Here is a 15,081-nt window from a genome sequence, read left to right as displayed (position 1 = left end):
AATCCAGGCCTGGCTTTGTCGTGTGGAGCAGAACTGGGCCTAAACCAATTCCAATACCCAGGCCAGTCTGACCACCGAAATTTGAGCCCGAATCTTAACGGTCAGTTCCAGTTCTAGAGACTTACCCGAGTTCCCACGAAAAACCAACGGCCACAAACAACTTAACAGCCTCATACCGTCATACGCCATCAAAACTTCTTTACCAAGTAGAAAAAAAATACCCAAGGGATTTAGTAGCACCTTCTGTTTCTTGAAAACCCTGCGTTCCAAACCCTGTGTTCATAAAACAAGCCCTAGTTTGCTGGAATTGCAGAGCGCAGTGGGGATTAATTTGTATTTCGTTTATTGTGCACTAAAGATTTCTAATGGGGGGTTCATCGGATAGGGAGACCAAGTTCTTGCAAGAATTGATATTGTACGCGGCGAGTGCGGCTTTGAGTTGCTTGGTTTTGTTCGCGGGGCTCCGGCATCTCGACCCGAACCGTGAAGCCTCCAAGAAGGCTATGGAGCACAAGAAGGAAATTGCTAAGCGCCTTGGTCGTCCTCTTATCCACACCAATTCTTATGAGGTAAAAAGACGCACCTTTTCTGCCATCTGGGTTTTTCCATAACTTGCCGCTTGATTGCTTTTTATTGTTGGAAGCAAGAAGTTTTGGATGATAATAATATATAGTTGTTCGGGATATGTGGGTTTTTGAGTTGTCCGTCGGAAAAGGTTGAAATTTTATGTCTTTGTCGTGGGTTTGAGAGGGTTTTCCGTGTAGTGTCCTTGAAATGCAGGTGTTTTTGCTATTTTCCTTTGGAACATCTTGTGCTGTCGATGACCATTAATTTGATTGCACGACTTATCCATTTGAAATCTTGCACTTTTTGAGTTGATGACAATCTTTTTCATCGTTAAGTCGCTCAATTACTATTAGATACACAAATGCTAATATAGTAATCATTATCAGGATGTCATAGCTTGTGATGTTATAAACCCTGACCACATTGAAGTAGAATTTGAATCTATCGGAGGACTGGAGTCTATAAAGCAATCCTTATTTGAACTGGTGATCCTTCCACTGAGGAGGCCTGATCTGTTTTCCCATGGGAAGCTCCTTGGTCCACAAAAAGGAGTGTTGTTGTATGGACCACCCGGTACTGGGAAGACTATGCTTGCCAAAGCTATTGCAAAGGAGTCTGGAGCTGTTTTCATCAATGTGAGGATATCAAATCTGATGAGCAAATGGTTTGGTGATGCACAAAAACTCGGTGAGTGTTTGTCATGTTAAAACATACCCTTTTGGTTTACAGGAATTCATACTGTCCCTTCTCAATTAGAGGATGTTTTTTTCGTTCCTTTTGTACGTCTGTCTGATTCAATACAATATTTTAATTAGTTACTTCTGGTGAATTTTATGAGCTTCATTTACCGTGAAATTGACCTTAGTACCCTAGCGTTAGAAGCAAAATTGGACAGGCTGTTTACCAATTGGTTAGAGTTCACTGAGATGATGCTATCAAAATTTTGTTTGGTTAAAAGTTTACGCAAGAAGATGCTTTATAGGGTAGAATCATTTAGATTTTCTTTGGTTTTGGGGCATACAATATTCCTGACTTCTCTATTTTCGTAATTTCTTTGTTGCCCTTGTACGCTAGCGAAATAAACACAAATAAAAAGTAAGCATGCTAGAAGAATTACAAACTTTCTACTTAAATAACCTCCACACCTGTAACATTTGCTTCTCACAACCTACTCAACTAATTAATCAAGGAAACAACTATTTTATCATGCCATTAGGACTTATAATGATCTGCAGATATCCTCCATATTTCTCTGCATGAACTTCTCCCAACCTACTCAACTAATAAATCAAGGAAGCCAATTATTTTGATACTCATGTCATTGGGAATTGAAATGGTATGCATAGAAGAAAACTATTTTCTCATCTAACTAGTTGATTGAGAAGGCTGGCCTTTTATTTTGAAGCAATCCTTTCTTAGACCTTTAGCCATACTTGTTTGTTGCTTTTACCTCAAGAGATCAAATTATGCTTGTGTTGGATTTTGAAGTTTTCTTACTCTTATATCTACTGTGCTTAGCGTGTTGTTTAACGATTCTTCTGCAGTTGCTGCTGTATTTAGCTTGGCTTATAAACTCCAGCCTGCTATCATATTTATTGATGAGGTTGATAGTTTCTTGGGTCAGCGCCGAACTACAGATCATGAAGCATTAACAAACATGAAAACTGAGTTCATGGCTTTATGGGATGGCTTTACTACAGATCGTAAGTCTTCATTTTTTGTCTCTCTTTCTTTTCTGTAAAAAATAATGCATTTTCAGTCAGTTATCATGTAAAATAATTTCTGAGTGAGAATCATGATTTTTTTAAAAAAAATAAAAAAAAATCCTTGGATAAGGCATTTGGTTTCATAATTTATCTTGTTTCTGTAGAGAATGCTCGAGTTATGGTTCTTGCTGCTACTAATCGTCCATCAGAACTTGATGAAGCAATACTTCGGCGTCTTCCTCAGGCCTTTGAGATCGGGTATCCCGATCAAAGGGAGAGGGCAGAGATACTAAAGGTGATTTTGAAGGGGGAGAGAGTTGAAGACAATATTGATTATGACCATATAGCTGGCTTGACTGAGGGTTACACAGGTTCAGATCTACTTGAGCTTTGCAAGAAAGCAGCTTATTTCCCTATCAGAGACCTACTAGATGAAGAAAAGAGTGGAAAAAGATCTTCTGTGAGTATATGTGGCATTGTCGTTTTATATCTTGGCATTATAAACTTTAGACAATAGGCATGTAGATTTGTTTGTACTGAGAGTATTGGTCTATGCTTCTTTATTCAGGCACCAAGGCCATTAGCACAGTCGGATTTGGAGCATGTTCTTGCAACGTCCAGGCATACAAAGGTTGCTGCAAATGACTATACTGGCTTGAACTCATCACAATCGTCACCAGGGTGGTCGAGGAACAGAGACACTGGCGATTATCAACCAGTTCCAGCTGCAATTAACGAGCTCTCAAGGCTAGTGGTTTCCCACATCTTGAATATTCAAACCGATGCCCAGGACCCTTAAAATACCAACCTCCGCTCCAGTCGCCAGTCCCGATAGGTGACATGTTGAATTCAACACTATCAGAGTTGTGGCTGTAGCTCTTCAATCTGTTAGGTTTACTATACATATTCTAAGTTGATCCAGTTCGGTCGTTTTGAATGCCTAAAATTATATTGTGATTTAGCATGTGACACAGTGATTCGATATTAAAGGGCTGTTTTGTATTGTTAATTTGTAGACGTATTCGGAATTTAACCATTGGCTATTATAAAACCTTTCTGACTCTGTAACGTTGTTCATAGTGGATGGTTTGTTCATACCTCTGGAATTATACCTTGTTGAAGCCATTACGTTGTTTAGGCCTTTTAGCTTGTATTTCACATGGTAAGAGCAAGTTGCTTGGGCAACCAATGATTAGGACCATCTAGGACAGAGCTGGCATGGAAGAAGTGCAGTCGGTTTCACCAAAGCCACGCCATAAAGTGAGGCTTATCATTACCTTTTGAAATTGGAAGCTTTCCCCTCAGTCTCACCGCATGCTTTTACTACAAAATCAGCAGGACCACATCTTCACTCACTAGAAGAAGAATCCACTAAGGCTGCGATGCTTGTCAAGGTGGGCAGAGAGAATTACAATAATATTTTTAGAAACACAATATTGCAATCTGCAAGAGAGTGAGTTAACAAAGATGATGTTGATACAGCCTGAATTTAAACCTCTCAAGTTGTTCTTCGAAATTTGAAACATGTACTGAAGATGACAATTAAACAAAATTATCTTCCAAAAAGGCACTGAAACTCAGGCAATTGATTGACAGAAAACCAACCAAACCGCTATATTGGGTGGGTGGTGGGGGAATTAGGACAGGGTGGAAATGGCAAGCAGCACTCTGTATATATGTATAGCATAGGACATGAAGTGGGCAATGCATGACACAAATTATAGGGTTTTCCTCCAAAAACAAAGTCACGTCAGTCACAAACTGTTGATGTAAATTATTGTGGCCACAAATTTCAGTAAAGTGAGACGTCCCAATCAACAACTTGTTGCATTCTTAAGTCTCAATTTTATTATTATCTTTAAAAATATAAGTTGAGTACATTACTCACTGTCCACGAAAAAACAAAATAAACATGACGCTAGCAGTGGCTTTGGCACTCGTAAATTCCGGGCCAGTGTTCTACAAGGATGTCCATTTCTTAATCATTAAATAAACCCTTGGCATGGCATTAGTTATTCCCACTGACTCACTCACGTAGAGGCTTCAGTCTTTGACAACTAAATAATTAAGGACATGCATTTTGAATATGAAGATTAATTTATAAGTATACCAAACCAGGTCGTAGTTGGCGAGCAAAACCACATTTGACTGGTTGCGCTCCCATCACTCACAGATTTCTGTGTTGTTGACAGAGCCAACACATATGAGATGAAGCCTTGAATTGAAAGGTCTGTTTACTAGTTCAAAATCAGCATGCAGGAGCTGCAGCAGCTAGGAACTTATGAAGAATACGACACCTTCCTTTGGCTTTGGATCTATCTCTTTTCTTTTTCCTATTCATGTATGTGAAACAAGTGAGCTCTGCGACATTAGTCACAACTAAAACATGCAGTATTCACCAAAGGCTGCACAGGAGCATCTAACTCTGCCTTTTCGTGGCTTTAGGCAGGCAGGCAGCGCCCCTGACATCAAATTTAATAAAATTTTATTAGTGGGTATTATTTAGTTGGTTGAGTTCTTTCACTTTCATCTATGTGAGCAGAGATTCGAAAAGTCCAAACACTCAATAAATATTTGTGTAAATCCCTTTCCCAATCGCATCTACTTAAAAATAATAATAATTCATCACTACCTGGACCTCTCAGAAACCGGAATAGTAATTATCGTTCCCCTCTCAATATTAATTTGCCCGTTTATAATATAACAGTACTTGACTCATATTTTGGGGGTCGTTTATAATAATAAACCTAAAAGGCAAATAACCAGTAAGTGATTATTATGGCACGACCACTATCTTAAAAAAAAGCAACAATGAATTCCCAACAAATCCAGCGCCGTTTGTCAAAATCTAGGGCCAATTTGGTTGGGTTGGGTCAATAGAATGGAATTAAAATGGGCACATGTGAATAGTTCCTATAATTCATTATTCAATCATCTAAGCTCATAATAATAATAATAATAATCAATAAGACTGAGTCCATGGATGAACAATAGTCATTCTGGTCGTCATTTCACAGCCAACATAGATACAACCCATCTCTCTCCTCTTTCGCTCTCCGTACGTACTAGACGCATTGACATTGGCGTAGCAGCTCCTTTTGATTGACCCATTAATTTGCCGGCTCGAGCCGTCTCCATAGTTCCCCCCGTTTAAATCCACCCCCACCCCATTCCTCTTCCACTATTATTTTCCATCTCCACAGTCTCCTGCTTTGGTTTCATCAAATTAATCTCAACCCACCCAAATACCCAACTCTCTCCACTCTCAATTTTCTGGGTTAACATTCATTCGTCATGGTTGGGTTCGCGGCATTCTTTTATTTCTTGCTCATATTCATTTCTCTGGTTTTGGTTCTTAGATTCTTGTCCAAAACATCTCTGCTTCAAATATTTATCAAATCATGGCAGTCCTTGATAGACCGCTTCCACGTGTACCAATTCTACAAAATCCCTCAATTCAACGAGCATTTCCAAGAAAACCAACTCTACCGCAAGATCTCCCTCTACCTCAACTCCCTCCCTTCCATTGAAGACTCCGACTTCACCAACCTCTTCTCCGGCTCCAAGTCCAACGACATCTTCTTCCAGCACGACGCCAATCACTCCGTCGTCCACGACACCTTCTTCAGAGCCAAGGTCTCCTGGACCAACCAGAAATCATCCCAGCCCAATGGAATCAGGTCCTTCGTCTTGAAAATCAACAAGTCCGACAAACGCAGAGTGTTCCGTCAGTACTTTCAGCACATCCTCACCGTCGCCGACGAGGTCGAGCAGCGAAACAAGGAGATCAAACTCTACATGAACCTCTCCACCGAAAATGAACGGTGGAGATCGGTTCCCTTCACTCACCCGGCCACCTTCGACACAGTCGTGATGGACGCCGAGTTGAAGAACAAGGTCCGGTCCGACCTCGAGAACTTCTTGAAATCCAAGCAGTATTATCACAGACTAGGCCGTGTTTGGAAGCGGAGTTTTTTACTCTACGGCCCCTCCGGTACCGGAAAAACCAGCTTCATCGCCGCCATGGCCAGGTTCTTGAGCTACGACGTGTACGACATCGACATGTCCAAGGTCTACGACGATTCTGATCTGAAAATGCTCTTGCTCCAAACGACGTCCAAGTCGCTGATCGTGGTGGAGGATCTCGACCGTTTCTTGATGGATAAATCGACGGCTGTGAGCTTGTCGGGGCTGTTGAACTTTATGGACGGGATTGTGTCGAGCTGCGGCGAAGAGCGAATGTTGGTGTTTACGATGAACGGAAAGGATCAGGTGGACCAACTGGTTATGAGGCCGGGTCGGGTCGATGTCCATATCCAATTTCCCCTCTGCGATTTTTCAGCTTTTAAGAGCTTGGCCAGTACTTACTTGGGGGTCAAAGAACACAAGCTGTTCCCTCAGGTGGAGGAAATTTTCCAAAGCGGAGGGAGTTTGAGCCCGGCGGAGATCGGAGAGATTATGATTTCGAATCGGAGCTCACCGAGTCGGGCCTTGAAATCGGTTATTTCGGCCTTGCAGACCAATGCGGAGAGTGTTAAGGGAGTGAACAAAGTTGCGCAGGCATTGACGAATAGTTCGTCCGGTCGGTCCGTTGACGAGTCGGGTGAACCCGGGGCCGTGTTTTGCAGGGAAAGTGTTCACACGGTGAGGGAGTTCAGGAAATTATACGGGCTTTTGAGATTGGGGAGCAGGAGAAAAGAAGAGCCGTTAGATTCAAGTTCCGCGGATAAGGACGGTTCGCTTCACGCCGTGAAAGGGTGAATCGTAAATTTAAAATTTTCAGTGCCTTACCTTGAGGTTCAATGCCTTGTAAAATAACCTCGTTACGATAAATATTTATTTATTTCTTCCATATGATATTATTTTTCTCAATTCAAGAAGCCTATCAACCATGACTTGTAGCACTTGAAAGTCAGATTGTAAATTTTGATTTGAATTTGGCTGAACCTCGTGTTTTTGACCCCTATTTCGGAAGGTGATCCATATTCTTGGTGCGCCCAACAGTTTTGACAAAATATCAAAGCTATGATTTTGCTTGTCATAAGCTGAATGTTCCAAAAAATTTGGAATTTTTTATAAACCGTGTAAGATTTTTAAGCAAATTACAACTTGTCCAAAAGTTAAAAATAGATCAACAAGACACCTGATTTTCTTTTCAAGCTGCTTCCATGCTTACTCTATTGAAATAATCGACATAACAAATTAGCCGTATGAATTGCATTGTTTTCAAATCCTTTGTCTATTGATCAACTTGTTTTAATTCTATAAAGTTGAATTAGTCTAAAGCTGAGCAACTCAAACTCACAAACTGAAAGTCAACTTGGCATAATTTTGATTAAATGGAGAGGGTGGGATTTACTTTTATTTTATTGACCGAGAAGACAATTAATTTGATATAAGTGATATTGAAGAATAAGGAGTTCGAAAAAAACACATAGGGTGTAGAGATAAATGCTCTTAATTACTTGAGTTACAAACCTCTTACGACAATTATTTTTAAAACGAAAAGTGCTTGCCACGAACATATTTGTATTAAATATGAAAATAAATCTTGTAACATGCCAAACCCAAATGGCATGATGTGCCAATTGAACATACTCTCAAACTTATATTTCCTTTTTTTTTTTTTTTTTCTTCTGATAAGCTAGAACTCTAACTCTAATATTCACGAAGTAATCAGAAACTAAATAATTAATGCATTTATATGTAAGTATATATGTCATATAACATGCATTAATTTACTTCTAAAAGCCTCCTTTCCCTTTTTATTTTTTTTATTTTTTTTAATTTTTGGGTTGCCAATAAAAGCCTCCCCTTCGAACGTATAAAATGCCAAATGGAAAAAAAGAAAAAGAAAAGACCAAAGCTTCGGTCACGTGCTCACACGTGAGACGGAGCTTTCCTATTATTTTTTTGAAGGAGAAAGCAATAGACTTTTGAGTCTCATTCCCAACTGCCGATCAAGGAGTAGTTTGCTCTTCTTTTCTGTCAGCCCTAAACCCCCAATTCACAGCTCTCGCCGATCTCTTTGTTTTCGTCATAAGGTACAGCAAATTCATAAGTCTCCACCTCCGTATTCAAAATATTTCTTGTATAAATTACCACTTTTCTCTGATTTAAGCTGGTGTTCGATTGAATTTGATCTCAATGAATCCACATTTTATGTCTATATAGAGCCGATTATATATTTGTGTAGTTCAATTTATAATTTATTTTTATCTAGGAGATGTAGGGTGTACAAAATTTGAGATTGGAAATATTAGGTGGTTGTGCATTTTAGCTGTTGTGGTCGACGAGGAATGCATTGGCTTTTTAGCATTCTAAATTGTATGATTAAGTGGGTGAATTATGATTTTCAAAGCTTCTAACAAATATGTTGTGCATAAACAGATACTTTTTCATCCACTGTAAGTACACAGCCTGTGTGTATGAGTTCACGACTATTAGTTTTGAAGTTTATTCTAGTTGCAAGTCGTGGGTTTTTAAGGAAACCAAAACTTTGGTATTTGGTAATTAGCAAGAGGGTATGCTTTGCAATGTGTATGTAGATGATTTTTTCACATTGAATTTTGCAGGTCTGTTGAGTGAGTTTTTAGGAACTGGGTTTTTATCCTGATCAGTATGGTAAGGTTTCATGAACAGCTTACCGTTACTGCAGTCATTGTGTTCTTGTGGTTTGTCTGGGTATAATTGCCATGAAACCTTCATAGTATTGATTTGGCGCATTTCCAATTTGTCTCAGAATTACTTAATCGGAGCATTCAAACCATCCTGCAACATTTCAATCACATTTTCTGATGCAAAAACTCGGAAGCAGGTAATCTATCTGTAAAGAATAAATTAGAAAAATAAATTATGGATGCCACCTATTTGTTGATGAATTTTTTTTTTCAATCCATGGAATTATTAAATTTAAATTTATTATCCCAAGTGCAATTACACGAGAATTGGTAAGTTCAATTTGCTTTTTCCCCTAATCTATGATCTGTTTCTGCAGGTCCCCTTAAAGAAGGAAAGTGGCCAAGCAGTGTTGGTCCCACTTTTTCAAAGTCAAGAAAACATTTCTGGGAAGGTATATTGTTTGATCACATTGTTTTAAATGTTAAGCATTATAGTATGCAAAGGTAAACATTTTGGAAATTGATTTAGCCTTAGCCAATAAAGATCATCTATTTAGAGATCTTCTTTCCTTGTCATTTTCAGATTTCTATAGAACCAATTCAAGGGAAGAAGGTTGAACACAATGGAGTCAAAGTTGAGCTCCTCGGCCAAATCGGTATTTTATTTCTTTTCTGTTGATAATTTTTTGTGCTACATTTGTCATGATTTGGGCTAACAAGTTTCAATGTGAAAATAATAGTATGAGATTTGTTTTTTGGATGATTACATGCTGTCAATAACAGTTCCTAGGACTTTTGTTTCTTACCCCTTAAAACGAGCACTCTAATAAAACTTAATTCATGTTGCAGAGATGTACTTTGACAGAGGCAACTTTTATGACTTTACTTCCCTCGGTGAGTATGTTTTGTCTTCATTCCGTTAGCTTTGGACAGTTTCTACTCATTTTTTGAAGTACTGATTTTGGTTCTTTGTTTTTAATTACCACCAATCCCTTTCCGTTAGAAAGTAACAAAGAAAAAAGTAACTATCATATTGAGCTTCCAAATTTTAATATGATATCCATCACTATAACCTGTCTATTTATCATTTTACTGAAAAAAGAAAAGTGCAGTGTTCCATTTAATTGGCTTTAAATTTGTAATTTTTCCACTCCAACTTCTTCTTGGATGCTCTAATTGTATTGCTCTTGTCAACAGTTCGTGAACTTGATGTTCCTGGAGAGTTATATGAGAAGAAAACATATCCTTTTGAGTTTTCTACAGTTGAAATGCCATATGAGACTTACAACGGGGTGAATGTGAGACTTAGGTAAGTCTCAGAACACTAAATATATTTCCTTTTCATTTTACCTTTATCTTTTAAAATTAAGATATTCTACATTTATGAAAGATCGAATTGTTCAGAATGTCTGATTACATTTTAGACACGGTTATGTACAACACTAGTGTAGATGGAAAACATGATGTTGATAGTAATAATAGTTCATGCTATGACATATTGTAAATGTGCTTTTTCTAGGTATGTTCTGAAAGTGACAGTTAGTCGTGGTTATGCTGGTAGCATAGTGGAATACCAGGATTTTGTGGTACTCTCTCTCTCTCTCTCTCTCTCTCTCTCTCTCTCTACCAGAATTTGTGAACATTATTGTTCAGCATGCGTTGACAACCATTACTTAGCTAGCATTCTCATAGTTTATGTTGATTTCATTCTGTGCTTCAGGTTCGCAACTATTCCCCACCTCCTTCTATTAACAATAGCATCAAGGTGAGACAATATTCTACTCTTTGATGACCATGACAACATGGTTATCATTCATAGGAATAAGGAATGTAGTAACAAATAAGAACTGCTTATCGATTATAAAAAAAAAAGTTTGCTTCCATTCACCCAACAGTTTTATTCCATTTTACGTTGCATCTATCTACTATGCTGCAACAGATAGCCCCATTGTCAATCCTCCCTGAATGAATCTTTCTTATAATTTTATTGTCTTTGCAGATGGAAGTGGGAATCGAGGATTGTCTGCATATTGAGTTTGAGTACAACAAGAGCAAGTAAGTTAAAAGCTATTTCATGACCAGGGCTGTCTGTTTATTGTTACTGGTTTACATGCCCGAGATGAAATCTGGAAACAAGGGTTGTTTCTGAATGTTGAGTTTCATTTGCTTTCCAACCATAGCCTGAGCATACTTGTCTAGGGTGGGTTTGTACAAGGAGAACTTCATGCCTAGAGTGTAATAAATCCGAAATATGATATGTCTATCTAGTTAAAACAACAGAGAACAATTTGGCTCTAATTATTGGTGTGTTGAACAGGTACCATTTGAAAGATGTTATTATTGGCAAGATATACTTCCTTCTTGTAAGAATCAAAATAAAGAATATGGATCTGGAGATCAGGCGTCGAGAGTCAACAGGGTCGGGGCCTAGTACCCATGTTGAGACAGAGACACTTGCTAAGTTTGAGTTGATGGATGGTGCTCCAGTCAGAGGTATATGCTTATAATTCTTCTGCTTTCTTATATGTTCGGAATAATGCTGATACAGGTGATTGATGGCTGCAACGTAACCATTATTGTAAGTGTAATTCAAAAAATATATGACATTTGAATTTTTTTGATGAAATTTGTAATTTCAATGGGGATGGTCAGGTAATATGTGATTGAAGTTTCTGGAAAACAGTTTATTATTTCCTAAACTTGCTGCATTTCTTCAACTGTCCATGGATGAATGGCTTACATTCATGTACTTGAATTTTTCAGGTGAATCAATTCCCATTAGATTGTTTCTTAGCCCTTACGAACTGACACCAACACATCGCAACATCAATAACAAATTCAGCGTGAAGTATTATTTGAATCTTGTTCTGGTTGATGAAGAGGACAGACGGTATTTCAAGCAGCAAGAGATCACTATATACAGGCTTCAGGAGACTTCATGATCACTCATCTTGCAGTCTATCTCCATTTGATCCATTCGATATGGAAAAGAAGATAAATTTTCTCATGGCACCTTGTAAAGCTTAGAAATTTATGATCTTATTGTGCTACAATGACTTGCTATTCTTGCTGAGTTGCAACTTTGATACGGGATTGTCGCGAGTTATGTACATGGGCGGTGGAAAGTACAAGATCTCCTGTTGCTGTGATGATACGTCATGTAACAAGCATCCTGTATCTTACTTTATGAATTAGCGTTGGAGAAATAAACCCCTCGGTTTGATAAAAATTCTTCATGCTATGTATGAACTGTGAGCCTGATGTTTTCATTATTGACATTTCTTTGATGGAATTCTGCTGTTTATTGAAAAAGAGAAACTATGAAGACTTATATCTTCGTGATTTCCTTTTTTCTCGGGTGTTTAGTCTCATTTGGTTAATCAATGCATCCCTGGTAATTAAATTCATCAATATTCCCTTTTGGTAACAGAACCGTAGGCAGTCATTCGCAAGACAATATTTTGGTGGATGGAAATCGGAAAGAAAAATTCAGAATATTAACGGATATTTGTTATATCCCAATGTAACACTAAGAGCATCTCCAAGAGAGTCTAAATTTTAGTTAAAATAGTTAGAAAGCTATTATATCAAACTACTTACTATTTTGGCTAATCTCCACTTTGGCCAATCTCTAGTATTTTACTATTTCTCTCTCCTCCTCTCTAACTTAAAAGCTCATTAAAAAAAATAAAAAGTAAGAGGTAAGAGAGGGTTGTGCCTAGGGAGAGAGAAGATGAAGAAATGGAGAACCCTCAATTTCTCTCCTCCTCTCCAAATGTAGAGAGCCACCAAACTCAAATATGGAGTTCTCCAAAATAGAGAGCTAGATAGCAAGTCTGCTGGAGCTGCATTTTGCCCTCATTCTAGTCAAAACGGCTAAGGATCAGAGTATAGCAACCCTGCTGGAGATGCTCTAAGTTATTGCTGATATTTTCATTACAAGAACATTCAAAATTCCACATGGAAACCTTTTCAATTAAGAGATTTGCATCAGAATTCACAAATGCTGTTAGTTATGCAAAGAAATCATCAGCACGCACTCACTCATCTGTGGACAAAACAAAGGCCACCTTTGAAGCATGGTCTTCCTTCCAAACCAGCACTTCACTCTTCTTCTTCTTCTTCTGAAACTGCTGGCAGGCCCTCTTTGAACCAGGCGTAAAGCCCTCCTTCTAAGTGGAACACATTGGTATAACCGTTGAGGACAAGCAAGTAGGCTGCTATCAGTGATCTGTAGGAAGCGCAGTGTGATGTAATGTAAAACTTGATGAAGAGGGAATGAAATGGAAGTCTCAAGGGAAAATAATTTTAAACTGAACACCTTGACTGTTGACCTTCTGGGAGATTTTGGGTTGGTCTCATCGTGCCCCCGGCGGCGCAAGCCACTATGATCTTTGCCTTCTTATCAAGTTGTGATTCCACACCTGTTGTCACATACCAAACATTTGGTGTTTCCATATCTGTAGAAGTTGTCTAAAGACAAAGCAACAATTGAAAGCATAATTTTATTTTATTTTTTTCCAGAACAATTGAGAGCATAATAGGGGCATTGATTTATGTATATATACTTTGTATGAACTCAGGGTTCTCTTCTGTGCCAGCAAAGATGCCAAAGAATGCAAATGCAGCACGCCTGGCAATGTCCCATGCCGTCCACTCCTTTATAAGCCTGTATATTTGCACGTTAATAGCACCCGGGGGATGAGCCTACATGCACCAGAAACATTCATTTCTCTGGTAATTAGCCTATTGATACTGAAATCGCCAGCAGGAAGATTAGAAATGCAATGACTTGGGGAGCAGAGCAGAGCAGACAACCTCTTTAAATTCTGCTTCAGGCCGGACATCGAGAATCACGAATTTGTTTTCTTTTTGAAGTCGCAGAGCTTCTTTTACATCCACACTCCTTACCTGCAAATTGTAAAAAAATTGGTGTTAGCAAACGAGATTGCTTCTACGCCTTGTAGGGGGCAAGGCAATACATGCACTGTTTCCTTCGTCAATCTTTACTCGTGTTCCCTTTATAGATGACGCTCTTTCCAGTCTTCTTGTGTTCCCTTGAAAATTAGTTAGAGATTTGGGAACGGAACATTTCCTTGCACAAATAAAACCATAGCAAATAAACAATGAAAAGTCTCTTGTTCCAGCTACTTTGATAGATTTGAAACTTGTGATTAGAATTCTACTTTTGTATTTCTTTGGTTGAATTCTATCTGTTTCAGTTTTGGCTCTTCCATTGAGGCTTGTCTCTGTGTGTGCGTGTGTGCGAGAGAGAGAGAGAGAGAGAGAGAGAGAGAGAGAGAGAGATGGAGGTGCACCTTGTTCTGCAGCAGAACTTCCCTCTTAGTCTTCCAATCCTCTTCAGCTAACCTCTCCAAAAGAAACCAAGTGAGAGTGGATTCATTTAAGAGATGAAGATATACATATAGATAAGGAAGTAGTTGTGATATTAAAAGAGTGAGTTAGTTATACGGTACCTGGCGATTTGACTTGTTTTGTTGCTGCACCGCGGATTTTGAGGCCCCGTGATGACAACCGTTGCCTTGTGGAGGAGGATCTTACTGATCTCTCCGTAAGCCAGCAGCAAGGGTGATTATTATGTTGGCACTGCTTTGAAGCCAACCCCAATGCTGAAGATGCAGATGAGTGTAGGCTGATCGAAGTAAGAGAAGCAGCAGCCATTTATGAAGTTATATATATATATGCTCCCAAAACCAAACCAAGAAAATTAATCAGCTAATCTAGGCTCTAGCTAGCTCTTGAACTGAATGTTCAGAATGACGTTTGATCAATATAGCATATAGATCATTAGGTTGTGCTGAAACAATAGAACAATTGGAAGTGCTGTCTGTGCTTGCTCTGCTTTTATTTGACTGGTTTGAGATCTTGTGAGTGCTTGATTTCGAAGTCACTGGGCCATGGATATTTTGCAATTTTATCTCTCCCAGAATCCGAGTTTGTGGTTCTGGATATCTGTTTAAACTTCTTTCATCCTTTACCTCCCTTGTCTTGTCCTTTTATTGGACCATACCCAAAGCCATAAATCCTCCTCCTTCCAACTTGGCTCTCATTACCTTTTATCCTTTATTCTTTTTCAGTCTAATTTAATTTTGCTCATCACTTTAAATTATGTCTAATATAATGACGTGATATGACTGTTTTTTTCTCTCGATGAGACACATGGTCAC

At 38.7% G+C, this 15,081-nt stretch overlaps 3 protein-coding genes and 1 pseudogene across 4 annotated transcripts; 3 read left to right on the top strand and 1 right to left on the bottom strand.

Annotated features, from left to right (window-relative positions):
* The first annotated feature begins 180 nt into the window (after window positions 1-180).
* LOC103333593 (uncharacterized) lies at window positions 181-3,336 on the top strand. The gene is made up of 5 exons (XM_008236462.2): window positions 181-569; window positions 954-1,254; window positions 2,112-2,270; window positions 2,438-2,733; window positions 2,842-3,336. Exons 1-5 carry the CDS (start codon window positions 366-368, stop codon window positions 3,070-3,072), a joined length of 1,191 nt encoding a protein of 396 aa, XP_008234684.2. The 5' UTR covers window positions 181-365; the 3' UTR covers window positions 3,073-3,336.
* A 2,084-nt stretch (window positions 3,337-5,420) lies between these two features.
* On the top strand, window positions 5,421-7,145 carry LOC103333595 (AAA-ATPase At2g46620 pseudogene; annotated as a pseudogene). The gene has a single exon (XR_016127453.1). The product of XR_016127453.1 is annotated as an AAA-ATPase At2g46620 pseudogene (transcript).
* A 1,014-nt stretch (window positions 7,146-8,159) lies between these two features.
* On the top strand, window positions 8,160-12,243 carry LOC103333596 (vacuolar protein sorting-associated protein 26A). Its single transcript, XM_008236464.2, has 12 exons — window positions 8,160-8,317; window positions 8,849-8,897; window positions 9,016-9,090; window positions 9,271-9,345; window positions 9,477-9,549; window positions 9,743-9,787; window positions 10,091-10,202; window positions 10,413-10,479; window positions 10,614-10,658; window positions 10,893-10,948; window positions 11,211-11,386; window positions 11,657-12,243. Exons 2-12 carry the CDS (start codon window positions 8,895-8,897, stop codon window positions 11,833-11,835), a joined length of 906 nt encoding a protein of 301 aa, XP_008234686.1. The 5' UTR covers window positions 8,160-8,317; window positions 8,849-8,894; the 3' UTR covers window positions 11,836-12,243.
* A 559-nt stretch (window positions 12,244-12,802) lies between these two features.
* Window positions 12,803-14,859, bottom strand: LOC103333597 (Rhodanese/Cell cycle control phosphatase superfamily protein). The gene is made up of 6 exons (XM_008236465.3): window positions 14,371-14,859; window positions 14,212-14,258; window positions 13,712-13,804; window positions 13,462-13,600; window positions 13,215-13,317; window positions 12,803-13,124 (listed from the first exon to the last, which is right to left on the bottom strand). The coding sequence occupies exons 1-6, from the start codon at window positions 14,573-14,575 to the stop codon at window positions 12,998-13,000; spliced, it is 714 nt and encodes a 237-aa protein (XP_008234687.1). The 5' UTR covers window positions 14,576-14,859; the 3' UTR covers window positions 12,803-12,997.
* Window positions 14,860-15,081: the final 222 nt, after the last annotated feature.

This window comes from Prunus mume, linkage group LG5 (genome assembly GCF_029339155.1).
Source record: "Prunus mume cultivar Tortuosa linkage group LG5, ASM2933915v1, whole genome shotgun sequence".
NCBI lineage: Eukaryota > Viridiplantae > Streptophyta > Magnoliopsida > Rosales > Rosaceae > Prunus > Prunus mume.
This window is presented reverse-complemented; position numbering and strand designations above follow the sequence as displayed.